The sequence below is a fragment of the Phocoena sinus genome, chromosome 1 (assembly GCF_008692025.1).
Source record: "Phocoena sinus isolate mPhoSin1 chromosome 1, mPhoSin1.pri, whole genome shotgun sequence".
Taxonomy (NCBI): Eukaryota; Metazoa; Chordata; class Mammalia; order Artiodactyla; family Phocoenidae; genus Phocoena; species Phocoena sinus.
Genome location: NC_045763.1, coordinates 126623556 through 126649967, shown reverse-complemented (window position 1 = coordinate 126649967; position 26412 = coordinate 126623556). Strand labels below are relative to the sequence as shown.

Genomic DNA, 26412 nt, shown 5'->3' with positions numbered 1-26412 from the left:
AAGTTTAGATGACATAATGTATTGGCAAGGCTGCGGGAAACAAGCTCTATCATGTATTGCTGGTGGAAGAGCGAATTGGAAAAGCCATTCTAGAGGATAATTTGGCAATGTGTATTAAAATTATAAATGCATATATTTTTTGATCCAGCAATCTCACTCTGGGAATTTACTATATAGATACACTTGCTTACAGGTGAAATGGTATGTGTACAGGATGTTCACTGCTGCACTGTTGTAGCAAAAGATTGGAAACAACCCATTATGTCCATCAATAGGAAATCAATAAGTTATGGTACATCCATACAATGGAATACTATGCATCTGTTTTAAAGAGGATGCAAAAATTCTCTCTGTACTACTAATATAAAAAGTTCTCCAAGAGATATTTTTAAATTAAAAAGTCAAGGGAGCAAGAAGGTAGAATAGCAGATTCCCCCACTTGTATTCCCCCACAGCAACGATAATTTGGCAGCCATCCACAAACAGAAGTGCCTTTGTGAGAGCTTTGGGATCAAAGTAGGAACTTGCAAAATCCCAGTGGAAGTCAAGACCAAGGAGGACTGTTTTGAGAAGGCAAGTCCATGCTCAGATGGTTGGTTCACTAACTGTAATTCAGTTACAAACCTGGAAATAGCCTCCTCCCCTTATGGACTCAGCTACAGCCCCACTTAACCTTGGTCCTGTCACTAGCACCATTTGATAAGGAACCCAGGAGGAGTCACGCCTGTCCATGACCCTGGAGGCTGACCTGCAGACCTCAGTTTGACTGTGGATCTTGAAGCAGCCCTGTAACTAATTCAATCCTTCTCCCAGCCATGATCCAGGAGTAGTCTTGCCTGCCCAGGAACCTGTTGGGGGTCACATCCACTCATGCCCCTGGTGGCTGGCCTGCAGACCTTGGTCCCATTACAGATCTTGAAATGGCCCTGTTACCTAGTTCCATACCTCAAAACTGCAGTTGAGGAGCAGGTCTGCCAACTCAGGGACTCACCAAGTGACACACTGGGAGCCCTCCAAAGGGCCAGATGGGAGCCACTCCCATCTACACACTTGATAACAGGCCTACCATTTGCAAACCCAATTGTGGACCTTGAAGTAGACTGTTATCCCAGTGCCAGCTCTACTGACCAAGGTCCTGAAGGCAGTTCCATTTTCCCAGGGACCAGACAAGGTCTATGCCCACCTGAGCCCCTGGTAAAAGGCCTTCCAACCACAGATGCTGCTGCAGGCCCAGCAGCAACCACATGATCTGGTTCCAACCTCACTCAACTGTGATCCCAGAGGCAATTCCATCAGCCTGCAGACCTGACAAGAGGTTTTTACCTGCCAAAACCTGTCTGTAAAGATTGGAAGGGGGTGTTTGCTCCTTCAAATGCACAAACACTAACACAAAGCTACACAAATCACAAAGAATCAGGCAATATGACACCACCAAAGGAAACTAATAAAGCTCCAGTAACCAGCGTGAAAGAAATAGAGATCTACAAATTGCCTGACAAAGAATTAGAAATAATCATCTTAAAGAAGCTCAACGAGGTACAAGATAACACAGATAGGTAATCAAATGAAATCAGGAAAACAATAAATGAACAAAATAAGAAATTTAATAAAGAAAGAGAAACCATAAAAAAATAACCAAACAGAAATCCTAGAGCTGAAGAATACAATAACAGAACTGAAAATATTCAATAGAGAGCTTCAATAGCAGACTTATCACTTTAGCTTTAAGGACACCTATAGATTAATGGATACGTGTATATGTATGGCTGAGTCGATTTGCTGTGCACCTGAAGCTATCGCAATATTGTTAATCAGCTATACTCCAACATAAAATAAAAAGTTATAACAAAAAAAGTGAAGGGATAAAAAAGACAAGGTCACTATATAATGATAGAGGGGTCAATTAATCAAGATACTATAAAATTATAAATATATATGCACCCAAGTTTAGAAAACCTAAATATATGAAGCAAATATTAACGGAACTACAGAGAAAAATAGACAGCAATACAATAATAGTAGGGGACTTTAATACCACACTTTAATCAATGGATAAATGATCCAGACATAAAATCAATAAGGAAGCAGTGGAATTGAATAACACTGTAGAACAAGTGTACCTAACAGACATATAAAGAACATTACATCCAAATAAAGAACATTCCATCGAACAACAGCAGAATACATATTCTTCTCAAGTGCACATGGAATATTCTCTAGGATTCTTTATAACATATTAGTCCACAAAACAAGTTTTAACAATTTCAGAATATTAAAATAATATCAAGTATCTTTTCTCACCATAATGGTATGAAACTACAAATCAGTAACAGAAGAAAACTGAAAAATTCACAAATATGTGGATTAAATAATAGTCTCCTGAACAACCAATGAATCAAAGAAGAAATCAAATAGGAAATCAAAATATATCTTGAGACAAATGAAAACAGAAATACAACATACTAAAATTTATAGAATACAGCAAAAGTGGTTGTAAGAGGGAAGTCTATAGTAATAAATGCCTACATTTAAAACAGAAGAAAGAGAGCCTCATGCACCAGAGAGCAGACAGCAGAAGCAAGAACTACAATCCTACAGCCTGTGGAACAAAAACCACATTCACAGAAAGATAGACAAAATGAAAAGGCAGAGGACTACGTACCAGATGAAGGAACAAGATAAAACCCCAGAAAAACAACCAAATGAAGATAGGCAACCTTCCAGAAAAAGAATTCAGAATAATGATAGTGAAGATGATCCAGTACCTCAGAAAAAGAATGGAGGCAAAGATCGAGAAGGTGCAAGAAGTGTTTAACAAAGACCTAGAAGAATTAAAGAACATACACCTAGAAGAATTAAAGAACAAACAAACAGAGACGAACAATACAATAACTGAAATGAAAAATACACTAGAAGGAATCATTAGTAGAATAACTGAGGCAGAAGAACAGATAAGTGATCTGGAAGACAGAATGGTGGAATTCACTGCTGTGGAAAAGAATAAAGAAAAAAGAATGAAAAGAAATGAAGACAGCCTAAGAGACTTCTGGGTCAACATTAAACATAACAACATTCGCATTATAGGGGTCCCCGAAGGAGAAGAGAGAGAGAAAGGACCAGAGAAAATATTTGAAGAGATTAGAGTCGAAAAATTCCCTAACATGGGAAAGGAAATAGCCACCCAAGTCCAGGAAGAGCAGAGAGTCCCATACAGGATAAACCCAAGGAGAAACATGCCGAGACACATAGTAATCAAATTGACAAAAATTAAAGACAAAGAAAAATTATGGAAAGCAACAAGGGAAAAATGACAAATAACATACAAGGGAACTCCCATAAGGTTAACAGCTGATTTCTCAGCAGAAACTCTACAAGCCAGAAGGGAGTGACATGATATATTTAAAGTGAGGAAAGGAAAGAACCTACAACCAAGATTACTCTACTCAGCAAGGATCTCATTCAGATTCGACAGAGAAATCAAAAGCTTTACAGACAAACAAAAGCTAAGAAAATTCAGCACCACCAAACCAGCTCAACAACCAATGCTAAAGGAACTTCTCTAAGTGGGAAACACAAGAAAACAAAAAGACCTACAAAAACAAACCCAAAACAATTAAGAAAATGGTAATAGGAACATACATATCGATAATTACCTTAAATGTGAATGGATTAAATGCCATAACCAAAAGACACAGGCTCACTGAATGGATACAAAAACAAGACATATATATATATATATATATATGCTGTCTAAAAGAGACCCACTTCAGACCTAGGGACACATACAGACTGAAAGTGAGGGGTGGAAAAAGATATTCCATGCAAATGGAAATCAAAAGAAACCTGGAGTAGCAATACTCACATCAGATAAAATAGACTTTAAAATAAAGAATGTTACGAGAGACGAGGAAGGATACTACATAATGATCATGGGATCAATCCAAGAAGAAGATATAACAATTATAAATATATATGCAACCAACATAGGAGTACTTCAATACATAAGGCAAATGCTAATAGCTATAAAAGAGGAAATCGAGAGTAACACACTAATATTGGGGGACTTTAACACCTCAATTACACCAATGGAGAGATCATCCAGACCGAAAATTAATAAGGAAACACGACCTTTAAATGACACAACAGACCAGATAGATTTAATTAATATTTATAGGACATTCTATCTGAAAACAGCAGATTACACTTTCTTCTCAAGTGCACATGGAACAATGTCTAGGATAGATCACATCTTGGGTCACAAATCAAGCCTTGGTAAATTTAAGAAAACTGAAATCATATCAAGCATCTTTTCCGACCACAATGCTATGAGATTAGAAATAAATTACAGGGAAAAAAACATAAAAAACACAAACACATGGAGGCTAAACAAACGTTACTAAATAACCAAGACATCACTGAAGAAATCAAAGAGGAAATCAAAAAATACCTAGAGAAAAATGACAATGAAAACATGATGATCCAAAACCTGTGGGATGCAGCAAAAGCATTTCTAAGAAGGAAGTTTATAGCAATACAGTCCTACCTCAAGAAACAAGAAAAATCTCAAATAAACAATCTAACCTTACACCTAAAGGAACTAGAGAAAGAAGGACAAACAAAACCCAAAGTTAGTAGAAGGAAAGAAATCATAAATATTTGAGAGAAATAAATGAAATAGAAACAAAGAGGACAACAGCAAAGGTCAATAAAACTAGAAGCTGGTTCTTTGAGAAGATAAACAAAATTGATAAATGTTAAGTCAGATACATCCAGAAAAAGAGGGAGAGGAATCAAATCAATAAAATTAGAAATAAAAAAGAAGTTAAAAGTACACCACAGAAATAGAAAGCATCATATGAGACTACTACAAGCAGCTCTACACCAATAAAATGGACAACCTGGAAGAAATGGACGAATTCTTAGAAAAGTATAACCTTCCAAGACTGAACCAGGAAAAAATAGAAAATATGAACAGACCAATCATAAATAATGAACTTGAAACTGTGATTAAATCTCTTCATCCAGATCCAGATGGCTTCACAGGTGAATCGTATGAAATATTTAGAGAAGAGCTAACACCCATCCTTCTCAAACTCTTCCAAAACATGGTAGAGGAAGGAACACTCCCAAACTCATTCTACGAGGCCACCATCACCCTGATACCAAAACCAGACAAAGATTCTACAAAAAAAGAAAATTACAGACCAATATCACTGAAGAACATAGATGCAGAAATCCTCAATAAAATACCACTAAACAGAATCCAAGAACACACAAAAAGGATCATACACAATGATCAAGTGGGATTTATCCCAGGGATGCAAGGTTCTTCAATATATGCAAATCAATCAATATGATACACATATTAACAAACTGAAGAATAAAAACCATATGATAATCTCAATAGAGGCAGAAAAAGCTTTTGACAAAATTCAACACCCATTTATGAAAAAAACTCTCCAGAAAGTGGGCATAGAGGGAACCTACCTCAACATAATAAAGGCCATATATGACAAACCCACAGTAAACATCATTCTCAATGGTGAAAAACTGAAAGCATTTCCTCTAAGATTAGGAATAGGACAAGGATGTCCACGCTCGCCACTATTATTCAACATAGTTTTGGAAGTCCTAGCCATGGCCATCAGGAAGAAAATGAAATAAAGGAATACAAATTGGAAAAGAAGATGTAAAACTGTCACTGTTTGCAGATGACATCATACTATACATAGATAATCCTAAAGAGGCCACCAGAAAACTACTAGAGCTAATCAATGAATTTAGTAAAGTTGCATGATACAAAAAGAATGCACAGAAATCTCTTGCATTCCTATACGCTAATAACGAAAGATCAGAAAGAGAAATTGAGGAAATAATCCCATTCACCATTGCAACAAAAAGAATAAAATACCTAGGCATATACCTACCTAAGGATGTAAAAGACCTGTACTCAGAAAACTATAAAACACTGATGAAAGGAATCAAAGATAACACAAACAGATGGAGAGATATACCACGTTCATGGATGGGAAGAATCAGTATTGTAAAACTGACTATGCTACCCAAAGCAATCTACAGATTCAATTCAATCCCTATCAAATTACCAATGGCATTTTTTTACAGAACTAGAACAAAAAGCCTTAAAATTTGTATGGAGACACAAAAGAGCCCGAATAGCCAAAGCACTATTGAGGGGAAAAAACAGAGCTGGAGGAATCACACTCCCTGACTTCAGACTATACTACAAAGCTACAGTAATCAAGACAATATGGTACTGGCATAAAACCAGAAATATAGATCAACGGAACAGGATAGAAGGCCCAGAGATAAACCCACACACCTCTGGTCAACTAATCTATGACAAAGGAGGCAAGGATATAGAATTGAGAAAAGACAGTCTCTTCAATAAGTGGTGTTGGGAAAAATGCGCAGCTCATGTAAAAGAACGAAATTAGAACACTCCCTGACACCGTACACAAAAATACACTCAAAATGGATTAGAGACCTAAATGTAAGACCGGACACTATAAAACTCTTAGAAGAAAACATAAGAAGAACACACTTTGACATAAATCACAGTAAGATCTTTTTTGACCCACCTCCTAGAGTAATGGAAATAAAAACAAAAATAAACAAATGGAACTTAAAATGAAATAAACAAATGAAACTTAAAAGCTTTTGCACAGCAAAGGAAACTACAAACAAGATGAAAAGACAACCCTCAGAATGGGAGAAAATATTTGCAAATGAATCAGCGGACAAATGATTAATCTCCAAAATATATAAATAGCTCGTGTAGCTCAATATTAAAAAAAAACCCACTTCAAAAATGGGTAAAAGACCTAAATAGACATTTCACCAAGGAAGACATACAGATGGCCAAGAGGCACATGAAAAGCTGCTCAACATCACTAATTATTAGAGAAATGCAAATCAAAACTACAATGAGGTATCCCCTCACACCAGTTAGAATGGGCATCATCAGAAAATCTACAAACAACAAATGCTGGAGAGGGTGTGGAGAAAAGGGTGCCCTCTTGCACTGTTGGTGGGAATGTAAATTGATACAGCCACTATGGAGAACAGTATGGAGGTTCCTTAAAAAACTAAAAATAGAATTACCATAAGACCCAGCAATCCCTCTCCTGGGCATATACCAAGAGAAAACCATAATTCAAGCAGACGCATGCACCCCAATGTTCATTGCAGCACTATTTACAATAGCCAGGTCATGGAAGCAGCCTAAATACCCATTGACAGATGAATGAATAAAGAAGATGTGGTACATATATACAATGGAGTATACTCAAGCCATAAAAAGGAATGAAATTGGGTCATTTGTAGAGACGTGGATGGACTTAGAGACTGTCATACAGAATGAAGTAAGTCAGAAGGAGAAAAGCAAATATTGTATATTAATACATATATGTGCAATCTAGAAAAATGGTACAGATGAACCGGTTTGCAAGGCAGAAATAGAGACACAGATGTAGAGAACAAACATTTGGACACCACGGCAGGGAAGCAGTGGTGGGTGGTGGTGGTGGTGGGATTAATTGGGAGATTGGGATTTACATATATACACTAATACATATAAAATAGATAAATAATAAGAACCTGCTCTATAAAAAATAAATAAAATAAAATTCAACATAAAGAAATAAATTTTTAAAAAGCACCTTGTATTTAGTTCACATTCAATAATTACTAAATTTTATTTTATAATCTGAAAAGAGAAAAATAAAAACACTTAAAAAATCAGGAAAGAAAGAAAGAAGGAGAAAGGGAGGGAGGGATGGAGGGTGGGAGAGGGAGAAAGAAAGAAGAACGAAAGAAGAAAGAAAGAAAGAAAACGAAAGAGAAAGAGAGGGAGGGAGGAAGGAAGGGAGGGAGAAGGAAAGAAAGGAGAAAGAAACAAACAAACAAATGAAAGAAAGAAAGAGAAAAGAAGGAAGGAAGGAAGGAAGGAAGAAAGAAAGAAAGAAAGAAAGAAAGAAAGAAAAAGAAAGAAAGAAAAGGAAGGAAGGGAGGGAGGAAGGAAGGAAGGGAGGAAGGAAGGGAGGAAGGAAAGAAGGAAGGGAGGAAGGAAGGAAGGGAGAAGGAAAGAAAGAAGAAAGGAAGAGAGAAAGAGAGAAAGAAAGAAAGAAAGAAAGGGAGAAAGAAAGAATCTTAACTTTATACCTCAAGTAACTAGCAAACTAAGCCCAAAGTTAGCCGAAAGAAGTAAATAAAAATTAGTGAAAAAATAAATGGTGTATAGAAAGACAACAGAAAAGATAAACATAACCAAGAGTTAGTCTTTTGAAATGATAAACAATATTGACAAACCTTTAGCTAAGCAATGAAGAGAGACGACTCAAATAAATAAGATTATAACTAAAAGAGGAGACATTACAGCTGATACCACAGAAGTGCAAAGGATCATAAGAGACTACTATGAACAATTATATGCCAACAAATTGGATAAGTAGAAGAAAGGAAAAACGTCCTAGAAACATATCCTACCACGACTGAAACAAAAAGAAATAGAAAATCTGAACAGATGAGTAACAAGTAAGAAGATTGAATCAGTAATCCAAAACCTCCAAACAAAGAAGCCCAGGACCAGATGGCTTCACAGGTATATTGTACACTAATCCTCAAACTCTTCCCAAATATTAAAGAGTAGGGAACACTTCCAAACTTATTTTACAAGCCTAGCGTTATTCTCATACCAAAGCTGGATAAGAACAATACAAGAAAAAAATTACAGGCCAATATCCCTAATGAACATAGATGCCAAAAACATTATCAAAATATTAGTAAACTGAATCCAACAGCACATTAAAATTATCATAAATGATGATCGAGTGAGATTTATTCCTGTGATTCAAGGATGGTTCAACATATGCAAATCAATAAATTAAAAGTACCACATTAAACATGAATAATAAAAATATCGTTATCTCAATAGATGCAAAAAAAAGGCATTTAACAAAATTCAACATCCTTTCATTATAAAAACTCTCAACAAGTTAGGTATAGAAGGAATGTGCTTCAACACAATAAAGGCCATATATGACAAACCCAAAGCTAACATCATACTCAGTGGTGAAAATCTGAGAGCTTTTCCTCTAAGATCAGGAACAAGACAAGGATGCCCATTCTTGTCACTTTTATTCAGCATAGTACTGGAAATTCTAGCCAAAGCAATCAGGCAAGGAAAAAAAATAGGCATCCTAATCAGAAAGGAAGAAGTAAAATTGTCTCTATTTGCAGATAATGTGATTTTATATATAGAAAAACACTTGAGACTCTACCAAAAATCTATTAGAATAAAGAAATTCAGTAGTTGCAGGATAGAAAATGAACATAATGAAAATCAGTTGAATTTATATACACTAACAATGAACAATCCAAACAGAAATTAAGAAAATACTTCCATTTCCAATAGAATTTTTTTAAAAGAATAAAATACTTAGGAAATTTAACCAAGGTGGTGAAAGATCTACACACTGAAAACTATAAGACAGCAATGAAAGAAACTGAAGAAGATACAATCAAATACAAAGATGTCCTGTGTTTATGGGTTAGAAGAATTAACTTTGTTAAAATGCCCACATTACCCAAAGTGATCTACAGATTCAATGCAACCCCTATTAAATTCCAATGGCATTTTTCAAAGAAATAGAAAAAAAAAAAACAATTCTAAAATTCAGATGAAACCACAGAAGACCTTAAATATCCAAAGCAATCTTGAGCAAGAAGAGCAAAGCTTGAGGCATCAAACTTCCTGATTTCAAACTATATTACAAAGCTATAGTAATTGAACAATATAATAATGGCATAAAAACAGACACATATACCAAATAAACAGAAGTAAGGGCCCAGAAATAAACCCATGCATATATGGTCAACTAATCTTTGACAAAGGCACTAAGAATACACAATGAGGAAAGGACAGTCTCTTCAGTAAATGATGGTGGAAAAACTGGATATCCATATGCACAAATATAAAATTAGACCCTTAACTTAGAGCACAGACAAAAATTAACTCAAAATAAATTAAAAACTTAAATGTAATACCTGAAACCATAAAACCACTAGAAGAAAACATAACAGAAAATCTCTTTGACATTGGTCTTGGCAATGATTTTTTTGGGTATGACACCAAAAGCATAAGTAACAAAAGCAAAAATAAACAAGTGGGGCTACATCAAGCTGAAAAACTTCTGCACAGCTAAAGAAACAATCAACAAAATAAAAATATAACCTACAGAATGGGTGAAAATATTTGCAAACCATATATCTGATAAGAGGTTAATATCCAAAATATAAAAGGAACTCATGTAACTCAATGGCAAAACAAACAAACAAACAAAAATAGCCTGATTTAAAAAATGGGCAAAGGATCTAAACTGACATCTTTCTAAAGAAAATGTACAGGGACTTCCCTGGTGGTGCAGTGGTTAAGAATCTGCCTGCCAATGCAGGAGACACGGGTTCAATCCCTGGTCTGGGAAGATCCCACATGCCACGGAGCAACTGAGCCCGTGCATCACAACTACTGAGCCTGCGCATCTAGAGCCTGTGCTCTGCAACAAGAGAAGCCACTGAAATGAGAAGCCTGTGCACCGCAACGAAAGAGTAGCCCCCGCTTGCCACAACTAGGGAAAGCCTGCACACAGCAATGAAGACCCAATACAGCCAATAAATAAATAAATAATTTTTAAGAATTAAAAAATAAAAATTGTCAACTGTGGTAAAAAAAAGAAAACATACAAATGGCCAATAGGCATATGAAAAGGTGTTCAGCATCACTAATCATGAGGGAAATGCAAATCATATCCATAATGAGATATCACCTCATACCTATGGGGATAACTAGGATGAAAAAGAGGTAACAACTATTGATGAGGGTGCGGAGAAAATGGAATCCTTGTACACTGTTGGTGAGAATGTAAATTGGTGCAGCCTTTATGGAAAACAGTAAGGAGCTTCCTCGAAAAATTAAAAATAGAACTACCACTTCTGGGTATATATCCAGAGGAAATGAAGTCAGTATATCAAAGAGATATTTGCACTCCTGTGTTCATTGCAGTGTTATTCATGATAGCCTACATATGGAAACAACCTGAGTGTCTACCAATGGATAAATGAATTTTTAGAAATATGGTTTATATATACAATGGAATGTCATTCAGCCCTAAAAAAGAAGGAAATCCTGCCATTTGTAACAACATGGATAAACCTGCAGGACATTAGGCTAAGTGAAATATTCCAGACACAGAATTACAAATATTGCATGATTTCACTTATATGTGGAATCTAAAAAAGTCGAACTCATAGAAGCAGAGAGTATAATGGTGGTTGCCAGGGGTTGGGAGGTGAGGGGAATGCAGAGATGTTGATCAAAGTATACAAACCTTCAGTTTCAAACTAAATAAGTTCTGGAGACCTGTTATAGTTAGTAACACTATAGTTAATAACACTGTATTGTACACTTGAAATTTGTTAAGACAGTATATCTTAAGCATCCTCAAAATTTTTAAAAATTAGTAACTAGGTGAGGTGATGGAAGTGGTAATTAGCTTGACTGTGGTAGTCTCATATATTCATATATAAATTATTATGTTGTACACCTTAAATACATACATTTGTCAATTACACCTCAGTAAAGCTGGAAAAATGCAAAAAAAACTTCAAGGTATAGTATAGAATATATAAATAGCTGCCTTTTGTGAAAGGAGTGAAAGGATAAGAATATTTATATTTGCAAGTCATATTTGCATAAAGACGCTCTGGAATTATACACATGAAATTAATACAAGTGAATATTTAGAAAATGCAGGAAGGGTTAGGGAAGTGGGGTTGAGATAAGAATCCAGAACTTTCTAGCAGTAGTCAGTGATTTTCATTGTGTAAAATAAACGCATAAAATGGAACTCTGCTTTTGCAAACTAAGGCTATAAAAGGGACCAAGGGGGAAAGTGGTTCATGTTGCTTCCCCCAAATCATTTATTGCAGTAGCTACAGAAGATGGGTGAAGGCATTTGGCTCTCAGATGGCACCAGGATTGGGTGGATGGTAGAAGAGATAGCCCAACAGCACAGAACTTATGTTTAATAAAGACAGCAGAAGCTTCCTAGAGTGGGAATGTGCTTTTAGAGACTGAGAAATACCTGGAAAGCCAATAAGGATATCATAAGTTAAGTGATAAGAAATACTTAAGAAAAATTCATAGTGTTTCTCATCCTTTCATCCAGGTAGACCTTTCAGAGATAGTGAAGGTCCACTCTAGAAACCATAGTGACAGGAAGATCTAAGTAGCTGGTTCTAACCATGATTAAGACTTTATCAATGGTGGAGGAGACAGATCAGAGGTTTCCAGTTTTCCAACCAGAGAGAAGGTATCAGGACTTTGCAAACCACATTAAGGTTTGTTTGTTTGTTTTCCTTAAGGAAACTAGCATTTTAGCTCATTCAATAGCAGAACTTCTAAGCATAAGGGTTTCCCTATCACACTGGGGTCTCTACTTGAGAAAATGATTTAATCTTTTAAATTTTATTTCACTTTAAGAAAGTACAGATCTCTGCATTTGGATAATTTCTCAAACCAAATTGGAAAACATTATAAGAAGGTTGTCTACAAACAGTACCAAGATGCATCCTTCACCAAACTCCTGGAGAATCCCAATATCAAAGAAGATGGGATCTTGGGCCCTATTATCAGAGCCCAGGTCAGAGACACACTTAAAGTAAGTAACAGAAATATAGAACCATGGAAGAAATTAAATAGTGAAAACAAGATTATAAGTACTGGTTATTTTTTTAATGTGTTCATATAATTTTTAATTGAAATACAGCTTTAATTTTTATTTAGTATTTGCACTTATTGTAGCCTATCTCATAATACAAACAATCTGAGACAGTTTATCGAATTATAAAGGAATAAAACAAGGAGCCAATGTAATTGGGGTGAAGGATAATGTGGGGACAAAGAAAATAAAGCCAAGGATAAGTATAATGAAACACATACCATATGCTCCTGTAATGTTGTCAACAAATTTTGTCCTAAGCTTTCTAGCAGCCAAAGTAAAAAGGGAACTAGGTCAGGGTAGGAGTCAGAGTAGTCATAAAAAAAGCAGTTTCCCCTGCTACTGAGACTCAAGAGGAATTTCTCCCATGGATCCTTAAGAAAGAGGATGCTGTGTGATGTAGTAGATGGAATCCTTGATAAATTCCTACTGGTACAATAAATTTATAAAAGAAATTTATAAATTTAAAAGTTACAAAGCTTTTCAAAATAATGTTTCTCATTATAGCTGAGAACATAACCCAACTGAATGAAAACAATTCATCAATGTGGTCTAGGTATGTAGTTCTCTGATGATTAGTCTCTGATGAAGGTACATTTTGATATGTTTCGAGAGCACTGAGTGTTCTTCAGTTTTCCTTAAATGCTGTGTCGCATCATCAACTTATCTTCTGGTAAGAACTAGACGGCAGAGAATTGAAAGTTGCAATCTTCGGCAAGATTCTAGAGTGCAGATCATCTGCAGATTAAGCATGATCCAGATGCTTTGGCAAGCAAGGAGAAGATAAGATTAAAATTCTCTTCTGAAGATTAAGCAGGCTAACTAGGACTCCTGTGTGCATAAAGCTCCTCCCTTCACCTCTTCATGGGAACGAACCAAGAGGATATCTACAGACAAGGCCAATTCTGTTCATTTAAAAAATAACAAAAGGGCAGAAAGCAGCCTTTCTCTGTTCTCTTTCCCTTCCCTCATTTCTGATCCCTTTTAGGTACTCTTAGGAAGTGGAAATATGCCTCATTGGCAATTCAGGATCTCGCTATTTTCTGTGCCCCATCAAGAAGATGACTTGATGACAGGGTTCTGGGGGATCTGGCAGGCTGGCGAAGGTGATCATGGTCTAAGAGAAGAGAAGGAGCAGATTCAAAGGCAGATGTGGTCCAAGAAAGGAGAGGGGACAGGGGATGGTGACCAACTTGGAGAGAGTGATATACTGTGAGGAAAATGTCACTTCTAAGGTTAGACTTCTCTTTCCATTTTCTACCTTTCTATGTGAGTGGAACTCTCTCAGATGCGCCTGTCAGGTGATGGGGAGAGGTTTCCACTCAGATAAACAGCATTCGTTTGCATTGACATAAACACACACACACACACACACACACACACACACACACACACTATCCCACAAGTAAATATGCAAAGCTAGCATCCTCTGTTCTCATGACTGACCTTAAATCCTGAAATAATGAATTTGAGTTAATTTTGTAGATCATGTTCAAAAATATGGCCAGCCGCAGCTACAGCATTTACCCTCATGGTGTGACCTTCTCTCCTTATGAAGATGAAGTCAACTCTTCCTCCACCTCAGGTCTGAAACTTTCACTTCTACTGAATGAAACTATTGACTTCTGAGAGGTTGCCATAATTTTCTACTGCCCTCCTTGCCCAGTAGTATAACTTATACAGTCAGGTAGTATACGTATAGGGGTATCCTCAAAGTCACAACCAAACACTGCTCACTTCAGGGATTTTTTTACCCTAATGATTACAAAATATGGTGTCCTTTGTTAGTGCCATAAGTGGCCTCTAGTGGACGAATATGTAATAGCTACATGCTATCCAGAGTTCTATCAAGTGGAACTTAATATAAAAATAATATTCTTTTCCCAACATTGATTCTAACAAGAACTCAATTATTTTAAATTATTCATTCATTTATTATTTACTTATTTTTTAATTTAATTTATTTCCATGAAATAATTTTGAAAATTGAAAACAATTTTGACTATATTTTCTTTCAGGCAGTAACACCATGATCAAAGCAGTTCAACCAGGGGAAACCTATACTTATAAGTGGAACATCCTAGAGTCTGATGAACCCATGGAAAATGATGCTCAGTGCTTAACAAGACCATACTACAGTAATGTGGACATCACAAGGGACATTGCCTCTGGGCTGATAGGGCTACTTCTAATTTGTAAGAGCAGATCCTTGGATAAGCGAGGCATACAGGTATTTTGTCCTTGAAGTAACCTTTCAGAAATTCCAGGAATTTCTTCTGACTGGAACAGATTAGTTCTCCTTGTTAAATAATGGGGCTTTTGTTTCTAGAGAACCAGAAAATATTAAGTAGTCCTCTTTAGTGTGAATGTAACAATGCTTATTCCTTTAGTTACTTTTTTGTCTTGTCTATTTCCATATGGACTTTCACTGGGAAAGGCAAGTCTACAGTGTGATACTGTATATTGTTTGCTTGTTTCAAATTCCAGATCTGTCCGTGCTATGTGATGGGCAAGTCACTTAGTTTCTCTTAATTTCTTCCTTTCATCAAAAGGGTATTACCCATTTTTAAAAAATTAATGAGTGGTAGTGTTACTGATTAGTTACATATTTATCTCTGTACTTTACTATGTTTTCCACTTTTTCTAAATTTGTATGGATCATTTTAAAAATCAAAATTAAAGCTCATAGAAACATTACTTGTTATTAAATATTTCAGATATTCAAAAAGTTACAGAAAAGAATAAAACAGACTTCTATGTACTCAAGAAATAAAACATTACATATGCAAAAAAAAAAAGGGTATTACCCCCTCCTAAAAATTTTATAGGGTTGTTTCACGGCTCAATGAGTTACCATCTGGTAAAAGTGTAAAGCTCTGTACCAGTCCTTGTTATTTTTAGAGACCTGCAATAGGGAAAGGAGACATACAGGCAGACATAGCTTGCAGACATATCTTCTCAGGAAGTTGAACCCAGACAATGGTCTGTCTCTAGCAAGACCAATTTATACAGAAGAATGTGAACAAAAATATGGATCTTCTGACTTTATCATCATTGAAGAATAAAAGCCTCATATCATTAACTTAAAATTCCCAATTAGGCTAAGCTATAATCAAAGAAGTCTCATCCCAAGGCATATAAAATAAATATACGCCTAGAAAAAGCAGAAAGAGACATTTGGAAGACCCTAATTTATTGAGCTAGGAAAGGAAACAGGTAGGGAGAGATATAAAACTTTCCTACGGCACCCTTCGTTTTTATTCTTTGCAATTATTTGGAGCACATCCAATCAATCATTCGAGTTGAGAGGTGATAAACAGTTGATAGAGATAAACAGAATTACAGTTGCTACATTGAAATGGGATTTTTCTATTAGGATATTTTAGTCTCTGAATTTTCTGATCTGCTCTGTTTGCCTTGACATGCTACCTTTGGCTCTAACAAGGGCTTTGTACACAATGGGCTCTCACAGATGTCTGAATTTATGGCTTCATTGGACCCAAGACCTGTACCCCTTTGGTTTCTGAGAACTCAGGGTTGTAGTTAATCAATCTGCTAGGACGTTAATCACTGAACACAGCACTTTTACCCTCCAGAGGGCAGCAGACATTGAGCAGCAGGCTGTGTTTGCTGTGTTTGATGAGAACAAGAGCTGGTACATTGAGGACAACATCTACAAGTTCTGTGAAAATCCTGAGAAGGTGAAACGTGATGACCCCAAGTTTTATGAGTCAAACATCATGAGCAGTAAGTCAGAGCACTCTCACTCCTGTGGTTGAAGTGTGACTTTCCTAGAGGAAGAGACATGGATTAGAATCCACTCACCCCTTACCCTCACTTCCAGTATAGGGATTTGGTGATGAAATTACTGGGTGATATTATAGAAAGCTTTTTACAGCATGAGGTAAAAAGCTTGTTATCCTTAGAAGTCTTCTTGGTCTCCTGCTCCAAAAGTGTGTGTGTGTGTGTGTGTGTGTGTGTGTGTGTGCACGCACACGTGTGCATGTGCGTTTGCTCTGAGCAGGTAAGAACAGGGTGAGGGATGGATGGTGAGGGAAGAGGCCTTGGTCAGAGGTATCTGGGGATTTTAGAATGGGTGCAAGGTGAATACTCTTTATGGCCAGGGCAGAAATATTAAGTAGTCCTCTTTAGCATGAATGTAACAATGCTTATTCCTTTAGTTATTTTTTTGTCTTGTCTATTTCTTATTTCTGCCAGGGCAGAAACAGGGTAAATAATCCAAAAGTGGATTGTCAAATCAAACTAAGACAAAATGCATATGGGGAGACATGAGTCTTGGAAAGTCAATCCATAAAGAAGTTTTAAGCATGCAGTAAGAAGTTCAGAACAGAAAGAATTCCCTGAGCCAAGGTTCAGGCTTTTGCTACAGTTTTAAAGTCAGTGTCCAAAGCCACTGGTATGGGAAGTCTGGGAGAGATTTCACTGAGCCAGCTGGAAGCAAACTTCTCCACAATGGTCATCGTCCCCTTCCTCAGAGTTGAGAGTCACTATTATCCCTTTCTCTGATAAGTAACCACAGGTACGAGGATGGTTTCTCCATGGTCTGTTCATATAACTTCAGACAACTAACAATTGGGGATTCTCAGAACTGGTAGGTGCCAGGAAAATAATTTGAAACAGGGAGTTAGCCTCAGCTTTCTGTACTTAATTTCATTTTGGCAATGAATCTGTCATAGTTCTAGACTAGTGCTGTCCATTAGAAATTATATATGAGCCACAAATATAATTTAAAATTTTCTAATAGGCATGTTAAAAATTAAAGGGAAATATATGACATTTATTTAATAATGTTTAATTTAATATATCATGTTATCATTTCAACATATAATATTAAAATTAATGAGATTTACTTTCTTACTAAATCTTTAAAATCCAGCGTGTATTTTATACTCACAGCACATCTCAATCCAGATTACCCATATTTCGAGTGCCCAATGGTCACTGGTGGCTAGTGGCTACCAAATTAGTGCAGCTATAGACCATTTAGAAAAGCTTCCTGAATGAGGTACAAACTAAAAACACATTATGTCAACTATTCGATAAATATTTAAGTTCTCACTCATTCTAGGCATTGTACTAAGATTAGGACTATAGTGGTAACCTAGACAGACATGGACCCTGCCCTTATAGAAATCGTATCTGTGGTTTTATTACCATGCTTAGTATATAAGTAGACAATGATACTGACTAAAACTGTATCCCTTGGAAAGAGAATGAAAATGTCTGAACTTGATAGTTGAGTGCAAACTAGAGATTATATAAATACTTAGACAGAGCAATTAAAATTGCAAAATGTGCTAAATATGCTTCATTTTTAGGAACATTACTTTGCATTCAATAACTAATGTGTCGAGGATACAGGGAGGGGGAAGGGTAAGCTGGGACAAAGTGAGAGAGTAGCATGGACATATATACCCTACCAAACGTAAAATAGATAGCTAGTGGGAAGCAGCTGCATAGCACAGGGAGATCAGCTCGGTGCTTTGTGACAACCTAGAGGGGTGGGATAGGGAGGGTGGGAGGGAGACGCAAGAGGGAGGGGATATGGGGATATATGTATACATATAGCTGATTCACTTTGTTATACAGCAGAAACTAACACACCAATGTAAAGCAATTATACTCCAATAAAGATGTTTAAAAAAAAAAAGAAAAAGAAAAAAATAACTAATGCGTCAAGAATCTGTATTTCTTATATTATGCTTTTTCTCCAGGTAAAATTACTCTAGACAAGATTCTAAGTTACCTTCGGAGTATCTTTAAAAACAGAACCTAGAGTACAAAATATTTAATATACACTTAACAAATGAATAAATAAGTCAATGTGAATGAAAAGGCTTTGTCTTTATCCTGACATTTCTCCCTTGGCTAACTTAGGAGAATAAGCTCTCATTTGAAAAGTCTGAGTTTGATCTTCCAGTTACATGTTACATTTGGTAAAGCTTATCTCAGATAATCACTGCTTAGATGCAACCAAATTACCATTGGGATATTTACCATAAGTATAGTTAGACACATTCCCTTTTGTTGGCATAGGCCTGATGTTTCAACAAATTTCACTCTTTCAGCTATCAATGGCTATGTGCCTGAGAGCATACCCACACTAGGATTCTGCTTTGATGACACCGTCCAGTGGCACTTCTGCAGTATGGGAACCCAGAATGACATTTTGACCATTCACTTCACTGGGCACTCATTCATCTATGGAAAGAAACACGAGGACACCTTGACCCTCTTCCCCATGCGTGGGGAATCTGTGACCGTCACAATGGATAATGTTGGTAAGAGCTTGGACACTTAAAGGGGACTCTCTGATCAACCCAGTCTGCTGCAGCTCTCCAGACTACCATGGTTCCTGGGCTTCTCTTCCTGATCCCTTGCAGGCTTTCTTTTCAGGACTACTCATGATTTCTATTTGGGGAATTACTTACTTAAATGGGTCCAGTCCTTTACTGTGCGTTCCATTTATCCTTCTCTGGGCTAAGTGAGAAGTAAAGATACAACAGTAAAAAGATAAGGCATGACTTTGAGAAGAAAGCGTGAGCATTCAGCCACAAAAGAGCATTTCTTTTATCAAAATGCCTTTTTCAGCTTTATAAGACAGCCATCCCACCCTAGGGTTAGTGGTCATCTGATATAGTGGCTTAGAGGCTGGCTTCAGAGACAGCAGTGTCATGGAAAGCACATGGGCTTTGGAATTCATCAGACCTGGGTTCAAATCCTGCTTTGCCACTTGATATCTGTGTAGCAATTTGGACAAATTACTCCACCCGACTGAGCCTCAGTTTATTCATCTGAAAAACAGAATAATAATACCTTACAGAGTTGCTTTGACCATTAATTGTTATATGTGCCAAGTGCCTAGGACTCAGCAGACAATCAACATGTGGTAACTATTGAAGACTTTCCAGGAAATCTTCAGTGTGCCAGCAAATCATACCATTTCAAAGAAACTCAAAACTGCCCTAGGCCCACCTGAATTATTTATTACTTAGAAATATCTATATGTCTCTTATTTGTGGGGGTAAACATCATCATCTTCCCCCTAACTCCAGCTCTCTAACAAAATATGCAACTCACAAGATGCTTATGATATTCAAAGTCCATTTCATTCTTGATTCATCCCTTTAAAAATATATTCTAAAATAGTGACTCTCAAACTATCTGTGCTGAAAGTTTTTTTCTCCCTAATTTTCACTGACCAATACTTTGGGTCTATATTCTGTTAAATGAGATAAGTATGCTGATCACATGATTGGATGTCATAGAAATGTCAAATTGCTAAAAGGTTTCCTATACACTTTACTCTTGATTTCTTTCCTTATGTCACTGTGGAACAGAAAACAACAGTTCACAGATCAGTTGTGGTCCACAGACCACAGTATCCCTGATGAAAGTTCACTGGAAATTATCTGCCACAATGGACCATAGGGTTTTTATACCTTTTTCTGTACTCAGAGCTCTCTGTTCTCTCTGTCTCTATTTTGTAGGAACTTGGATGTTAACTACCATGAATTCCAATCCAAGAAGCAAAAAACTGTGGCTGAGATTTAGGGATGTTAAGTGCATCCGGGATTATGATGATGACTTATATGAGATTATATACGAACCTTCAGGATCTACATCCATAACTACAAGGAAAATGCGTGAATCATCAGAAATCAAAGATAAAAATAATGATGCTGACTATGATTACCAGAACACACTGGCTTTATCATTAGGAATCAGGTCATTCAGAAATTCATCATCAAATCAGGAGGAAGATAAGTTCAATCTTACCGCCCTGGCTCTGGAGAACAACTCTGAATTCATTCCTCCAAGTACCAACAGAACTGTTGGTTCAAATTCTTCTTCCCCAGGTAACATCAGCAGGCTTACTGCCAATAACTTTGCACAACCTCTGAAAATTCTTCCTCACCCAGAAGCCACCATAGCTGGTCCCCCGCTAGGACACACCAGCTTAGATAAGAACTCAGTTCTCAACCCTCCCACAGCAGATCATTCCAGCCCTTATTCTGAAGACCCTATAGAAGATCCTCTATACTCAGATGTCACAGGGATAAGCCTGCTTCCATTTGGTACAGAAGAATTCAGAAATCAAGAACATGCTAAACATAAAAGATTCAAGGCAGGAAGAGGCCGAGGAGCAAAGCATAGATTCTCCCAGATGGAATTCCCAGCACATAAAACTGGTAGACATTTAAGCCAAGGCAACTCTTCTTCTTCCAGAATAGGGCCCTGGGAGAACCTTCCCAGTGATCTGTTACTCTTACAACAAAAGGATCCATCTAAGATTCTGAATGGGGAATGGCATTTGGTTTCTGAGAAAGGCAGTTATGAAATAATCCAAGATGCTGATGAAGTTAAGGTTGTTAATAAGCTGCCAAACAGCCCCCAGAATGACTCAAGGACTTGGGGAGAAAACATCCCTTTTAAAAACAAGCATGGAAAGCAGAGTGGCCACCCAACGTTTTTTGCAACTAGACATAAACCTCTACAAGGAAGACAAGATGGAGGAAATAGTAGTTTGAAGAAAGGCCTTTTTTTAATTAGGACGCGAAGAAAGAAAAAGGAAGAGAAGCCTGCACACCATGTTCCTCTATCTCCAAGGAGTTTTCACCCTCTGAGAGTAGAGGCCAACACCCCATTTTCAGATGGGAGACATAATCATTCATTGTTACTCCACACATCCAATGAAACATCTCTTCCCGCAGACCTCAATCAGACACTCCCCTCTATGAACCTTAGCCTCATGGCCTCACTTCCTGATGGTGATCAAAACCCCCCAAATGACACCAGTCAGACAAGCTTCCCTCCAGATCTTTATCAGACAGTGAGCCCAGAGGAACACTATCAAACATTCCCTATTCAAGACTCTGATCCAACGCACTCCACTGCAGTCCCCAGTCACAGATCTCCTCCTCCAGAGCCCAGCCAGATACCCGACTATGACCTAAGAAACAAGGCCTTCCCTACTGATGTTAGTCAAACGTTCCCTTCCTTGGAACTTGAAGTCTGGCAGACAACTACATCTCTAGACCTCAGTCAGCCATCCTTCTATCCAGATCTCAGCTGGACCACCCTTTCTCCAGACCCTGGACAGGAGACTCTCTCTCCAGACCTCAGCCAGACAACATTTTCCCCAGACCTTAGCCAGGAGACTCTCTCTCCAGACCTCAGCCAGACAACACTTTCCCCAGATCTTAGCCAGGAGACTCTCTCTCCAGACCTCGGCCAGACAACCCTTTCTCCAGACCTCGGCCAGACAACCCTTTCTCCAGACCTTGGCCAGACAACGCTTTCCCCAGATCTTAGCCAGGAGACTCTCTCTCCAGACCTCAGCCAGATGGCCCTTTCCCCACACCCTGGCCAGGACACGCTCTCTCCAGACTTCAGCCAGACAACACTTTCCCCAGACCTCAGCCAGACTTTCTCTCCAGACCTCAGACAGGAGACTCTCTCTCCAGACCTCAGCCAGACAACACTTTCCCCAGACCTTAGCCAGGAGACTCTCTCTCCAGACCTCAGCCAGACAACCCTTTCTCCAGACCTTGGCCAGACAACACTTTCCCCAGATCTTGGCCAGACGACTCTTCCCCCAAACCTCAGTCAGATGTCACTTTCCCCAGACCTCAACCAGGCAACTCTCTCTCCAGACATCAGTCAGACATCCCTTCCTCTTGATCTCAGGCAGACATCACCTCCTCTAGATCTCGATCAGACATCCCACACTTCTGAATCTATTCAGTCATTGCCTCTCCCAGAACTTGGTCAGACTTTCCCTTATGCAGATCTTGGTCAGATGCCATCTCCTCCACCACATTCTCCACTAAATAACACTTTTATACCAAGAGAATTTAATCCACTGGTCGTAGTAGGCCTCAGTAGAGATGATGGAGATTACATTGAAATTATTCCAAGGCAGAAGGAAGAGAGCAGTGAAGAAGACTATGGTGAATTTGATTTTGTGGCCTATGATGACCCTTACCAAACTGATCTTAGGACAGACATCAACTCCTCCAGAAATCCTGACAACATTGCAGCATGGTACCTTCGCAGCAACAATGGAAACAGAAAAAATTATTTCATTGCTGCTGAAGAACTATCCTGGGATTATTCAAAATTTGCACAAAGGTTTGGCCAGTTCTCTCCTTTTATATTCTCACTTTTCCACTACTGCTAAAAAAAGTAATTACAGCAGTCTAAGGAGATGATTCTGGGCAAATTATACTAAGTGTAACTTATACTAAGTATCATTTAGTTTCCCTATTGCAACTTGGCCTATACTGTTTCCTTTGTCAATTCCAAGATTAGCTTCTCTACTTTGGGTGACATCTGGACAATATAAGAGCTATCACTCTAAGAAGTCTATGATATTTTGTAGTTAAATTAGCCCCCTCCTCTCTCTTCTTTTCTCATCACACGTGTTCCTACCTCCCCTTCTTGCTCCAATGCAGAGCCCAACCTATCCATAGCTATAGGCTAATCAATATGATTTCATTGAAGTTGGCTTCAAATCCAAATTTGTGATGTAGAAATCTCCTTTCGCAATTACTTATTTAACAAAAATATTTTAAATTGTTTACTGATCGATATAAAGTATATAGCATCTTGGTGAAGATTAATTCAAATTCCATAAGATTCCAGTAGCAGAGGCCAAGGGTATAAAGTAGCTTAGAAACAAAAAGCAAGTTTATACCCTCAACTGAGCCATTCATTACATAATGATTTATCTTGATTTAAACTTTTGTTTTAACTTGGTTTATAGACTCACTCAGTCAATAACTCTTTAATGAGTACTTATTTTCTCCTAGGCATTGTGCTAAGTGCTAAGACTATAAAAGAGAGTATAAACACAGGACTCCTGCCCTGATGGAACTTATGTCTAGTGGGGCAGGAAGATATGAACCAAGTGCTCACATAAATAAGTGTAAAAATTAACCATGAGAAAGACCAGTAAGAAAAGGTGATATATGGAGATATGAGAACTGGGGAGTCTGACTCTGGAGAAGTGGCGTTTGAGCTGAGATCTGAAGATGAACAGGAGGTAGAGAGGGCAGAGCATTCTAGACAGAGAGAACAGCATGATGAAGGCCCCGAGGAAGGAGGAAGCCCTGAACCTGAAGACCTGTGTAGCTGGAACTCAAGAAGAGGGTGGGTGCTAGGAAAGTGTTTGGCTAGCTCTGCAGAGATCAGATGCCACTAGGCTTTGTGAGCCCTGGGAAGAATTTTGATGTTTTTCAAAGAGCAATGAGAAACCCTTCAAAAGCTTTAAGCCATTTCTAGTTTACTGGAATGTGTCAGTTCCTTTCCCGAACCTTGTTACTTGCAGTCTTTTTAATGGAGGAGTTACACCAAGTGGCCCCCAAGATCTGCTGCAGCTCTAACATTTTAGGGTTCCAGCCACTCTTCAACCATAGAGTTGAAGGAGTTGATGCAATTTTGTAAGTGGCCTGACTTATAACAGAGAGTTTTTAAGGGAGCGACATGCATTTTTAAAAGATAATTTTTAATTTAATTTTGCTCAAGTGTGGAAAGCCATATTGGTCTGGGTTCTATATTCTGGGATGACAATATAGAGAAAGGAGAGAAAGGGGGACAAGAAGCAACTACAGACCCTCAGGGATATCATGGGGACCATGTGTAAAGTGTCCAAATATAGCCCACAGCTTTTACAAAAGCTGTTACACTACTAAAGTTAAAACCAAAGTGCAACTAGAGTAAGCAAACACAATGCATGGCATGACTTACAGAAATTATTTCATTAATCTGATGCCTGACATTTCCATGTTAGAATTCTGCTAGTTTAAGAGACTTTCTCCCTTGACTTCCTATTTAGATGTAACACCCATTACTATATGAGAATAAATACTTTATCTAGGGATTTCTAAGCAAGTCACTGAGGGAATAAGGTTTTCCAAAGTGTAAAGGGATGGAACTAGTTCCTTCAAAATCCTGTGTCCCATTCCAGATATGCAACCCATTTTTATGGCAACGTTGTTTTGCTCCTCCCCATGTGTTCTGTGAGACTGTATGTTATGCTTAGAGTCTGGAAGAACGGGGTTAATCCGGTAGAAAGGCTAGAAGGAAGGCAGAATGGGATTCTCTGTGGATGGCTCATGTTGTGTAACAAATACTGTGAGACTGAGGGATGAGCTTTTGGCCTGTTTCCCAGACTCCTGGGGAATTTAAGAGTCAGTAGGAAAATACGATGCGCTCTAGCTCCAGACTGAGCTGGTGAACTACATGAGGAATACTATGATTTAGCAAAAGCAAATGTGGGAAGAGTGGCTACTTTCCAAATATAAAACACTCATCCATCCAGTGACCTTTACAGGGATGGCCCTCTAAATCAACTGACTCTTATCATCTGCCTGTCCTGGCACTGTCCCATCACATGGCTTTGTCTGCTTTTGATATTAAAATCTGCTATGTTAATATATGATTATATTTGTCATTTATTAATACATTAAATAAATATCTGCTTACTATGTGCCAGATAACTTGCTAGGCACTAGAAATAAAAATTATAAGCAAACGAGGCACAATCCCTAACCTCATGGGGCTTTCACCCTAGTGGTAGAGTCAGATATTAATAGATAATCTCATGAATAAATGATATATAATTTACTATATATACTATAGAAATATTATCAGAATACTACAGGGATTTACTATATATACTATAGTAGTAGTATAGAAATGTGAGGAATGCTAGAGACTTGACCCAGTCTAAAGGATCATAGGAGGAGATACCAAGAAATGATATATGAGCTGGGAATTGAAGGATATTTACTGGCTTGTGGTTTTAGTTATTTATATATTTTTTTTTTTTTTACGGTACGCGGGCCTCTCACTGTGGCTGTGGCCTCTCCCGTTGCGGAGCACAGGCTCCGGACGCGCAGGCTCAGCGGCCATGGCTCACGGGCCCAGCCGCTCCGCGGCACGTGGGATCCTCCCGGACCGGGGCACGAACCCGTGTCCCCCGCATCGGCAGGCGGACTCTCAACCACTACGCCACCAGGGGAGCCCTAGTTATTTATATTTTAATTCATTTGTTCATCAAATGTTTATCAAATATCTTCTCTATATACTATACTCAGAAACAGATAATTTCCTAAATTCTTGAATGGTCTTTAACTTGTTCTTTTAAACAAATGCTATTATTATCATTTCAGTGAAGACACTGATGATGTTTCAAAGGACACCATATACAAGAAAGTAGTTTTTCGAAAGTACCTTGATAGCACTTTTAACAAGCTTGATCCTCGGGGAGAGTATGAAGAGCATCTTGGCATACTTGGTCCTATCATTAGAGCTGAAGTGGATGATGTTATCCAAGTAAGTCATCTTTTGAGCATTGCTAAGATCATCAGAGGAATTTCCACAACCACCAGAGGGTTGTAGAGATGAAAGTGGCAAGAGAGCTATGGTGACTTATTTATTTTTCAAAATTAACAAATAACTACATTTCTTTTCAAAGACTGCTTACCAAGTAACTTGCCACTCTTCAAGGAAAAAAAAAAAAAGATCTCATAATTTTCTCTCTCCCTCTGCTAAGCTCCTGTTCATTCTATAAGGGCCAATTCCATTT

General features: G+C 37.8%; 1 protein-coding gene across 1 annotated transcript in view; it reads left to right on the top strand.

The window, feature by feature from the left end:
- F5 (coagulation factor V) overlaps positions 1-26412 on the top strand; it is an 85957-nt gene that overhangs the window by 39860 nt on the left and 19685 nt on the right. The window contains 7 exon segments of the mRNA XM_032622510.1: positions 12560-12737; positions 14283-14382; positions 14816-15027; positions 16394-16544; positions 18887-19099; positions 20309-22952; positions 25997-26159. Coding sequence (XP_032478401.1) covers positions 12560-12737; positions 14283-14382; positions 14816-15027; positions 16394-16544; positions 18887-19099; positions 20309-22952; positions 25997-26159 — 3661 coding nt within the window.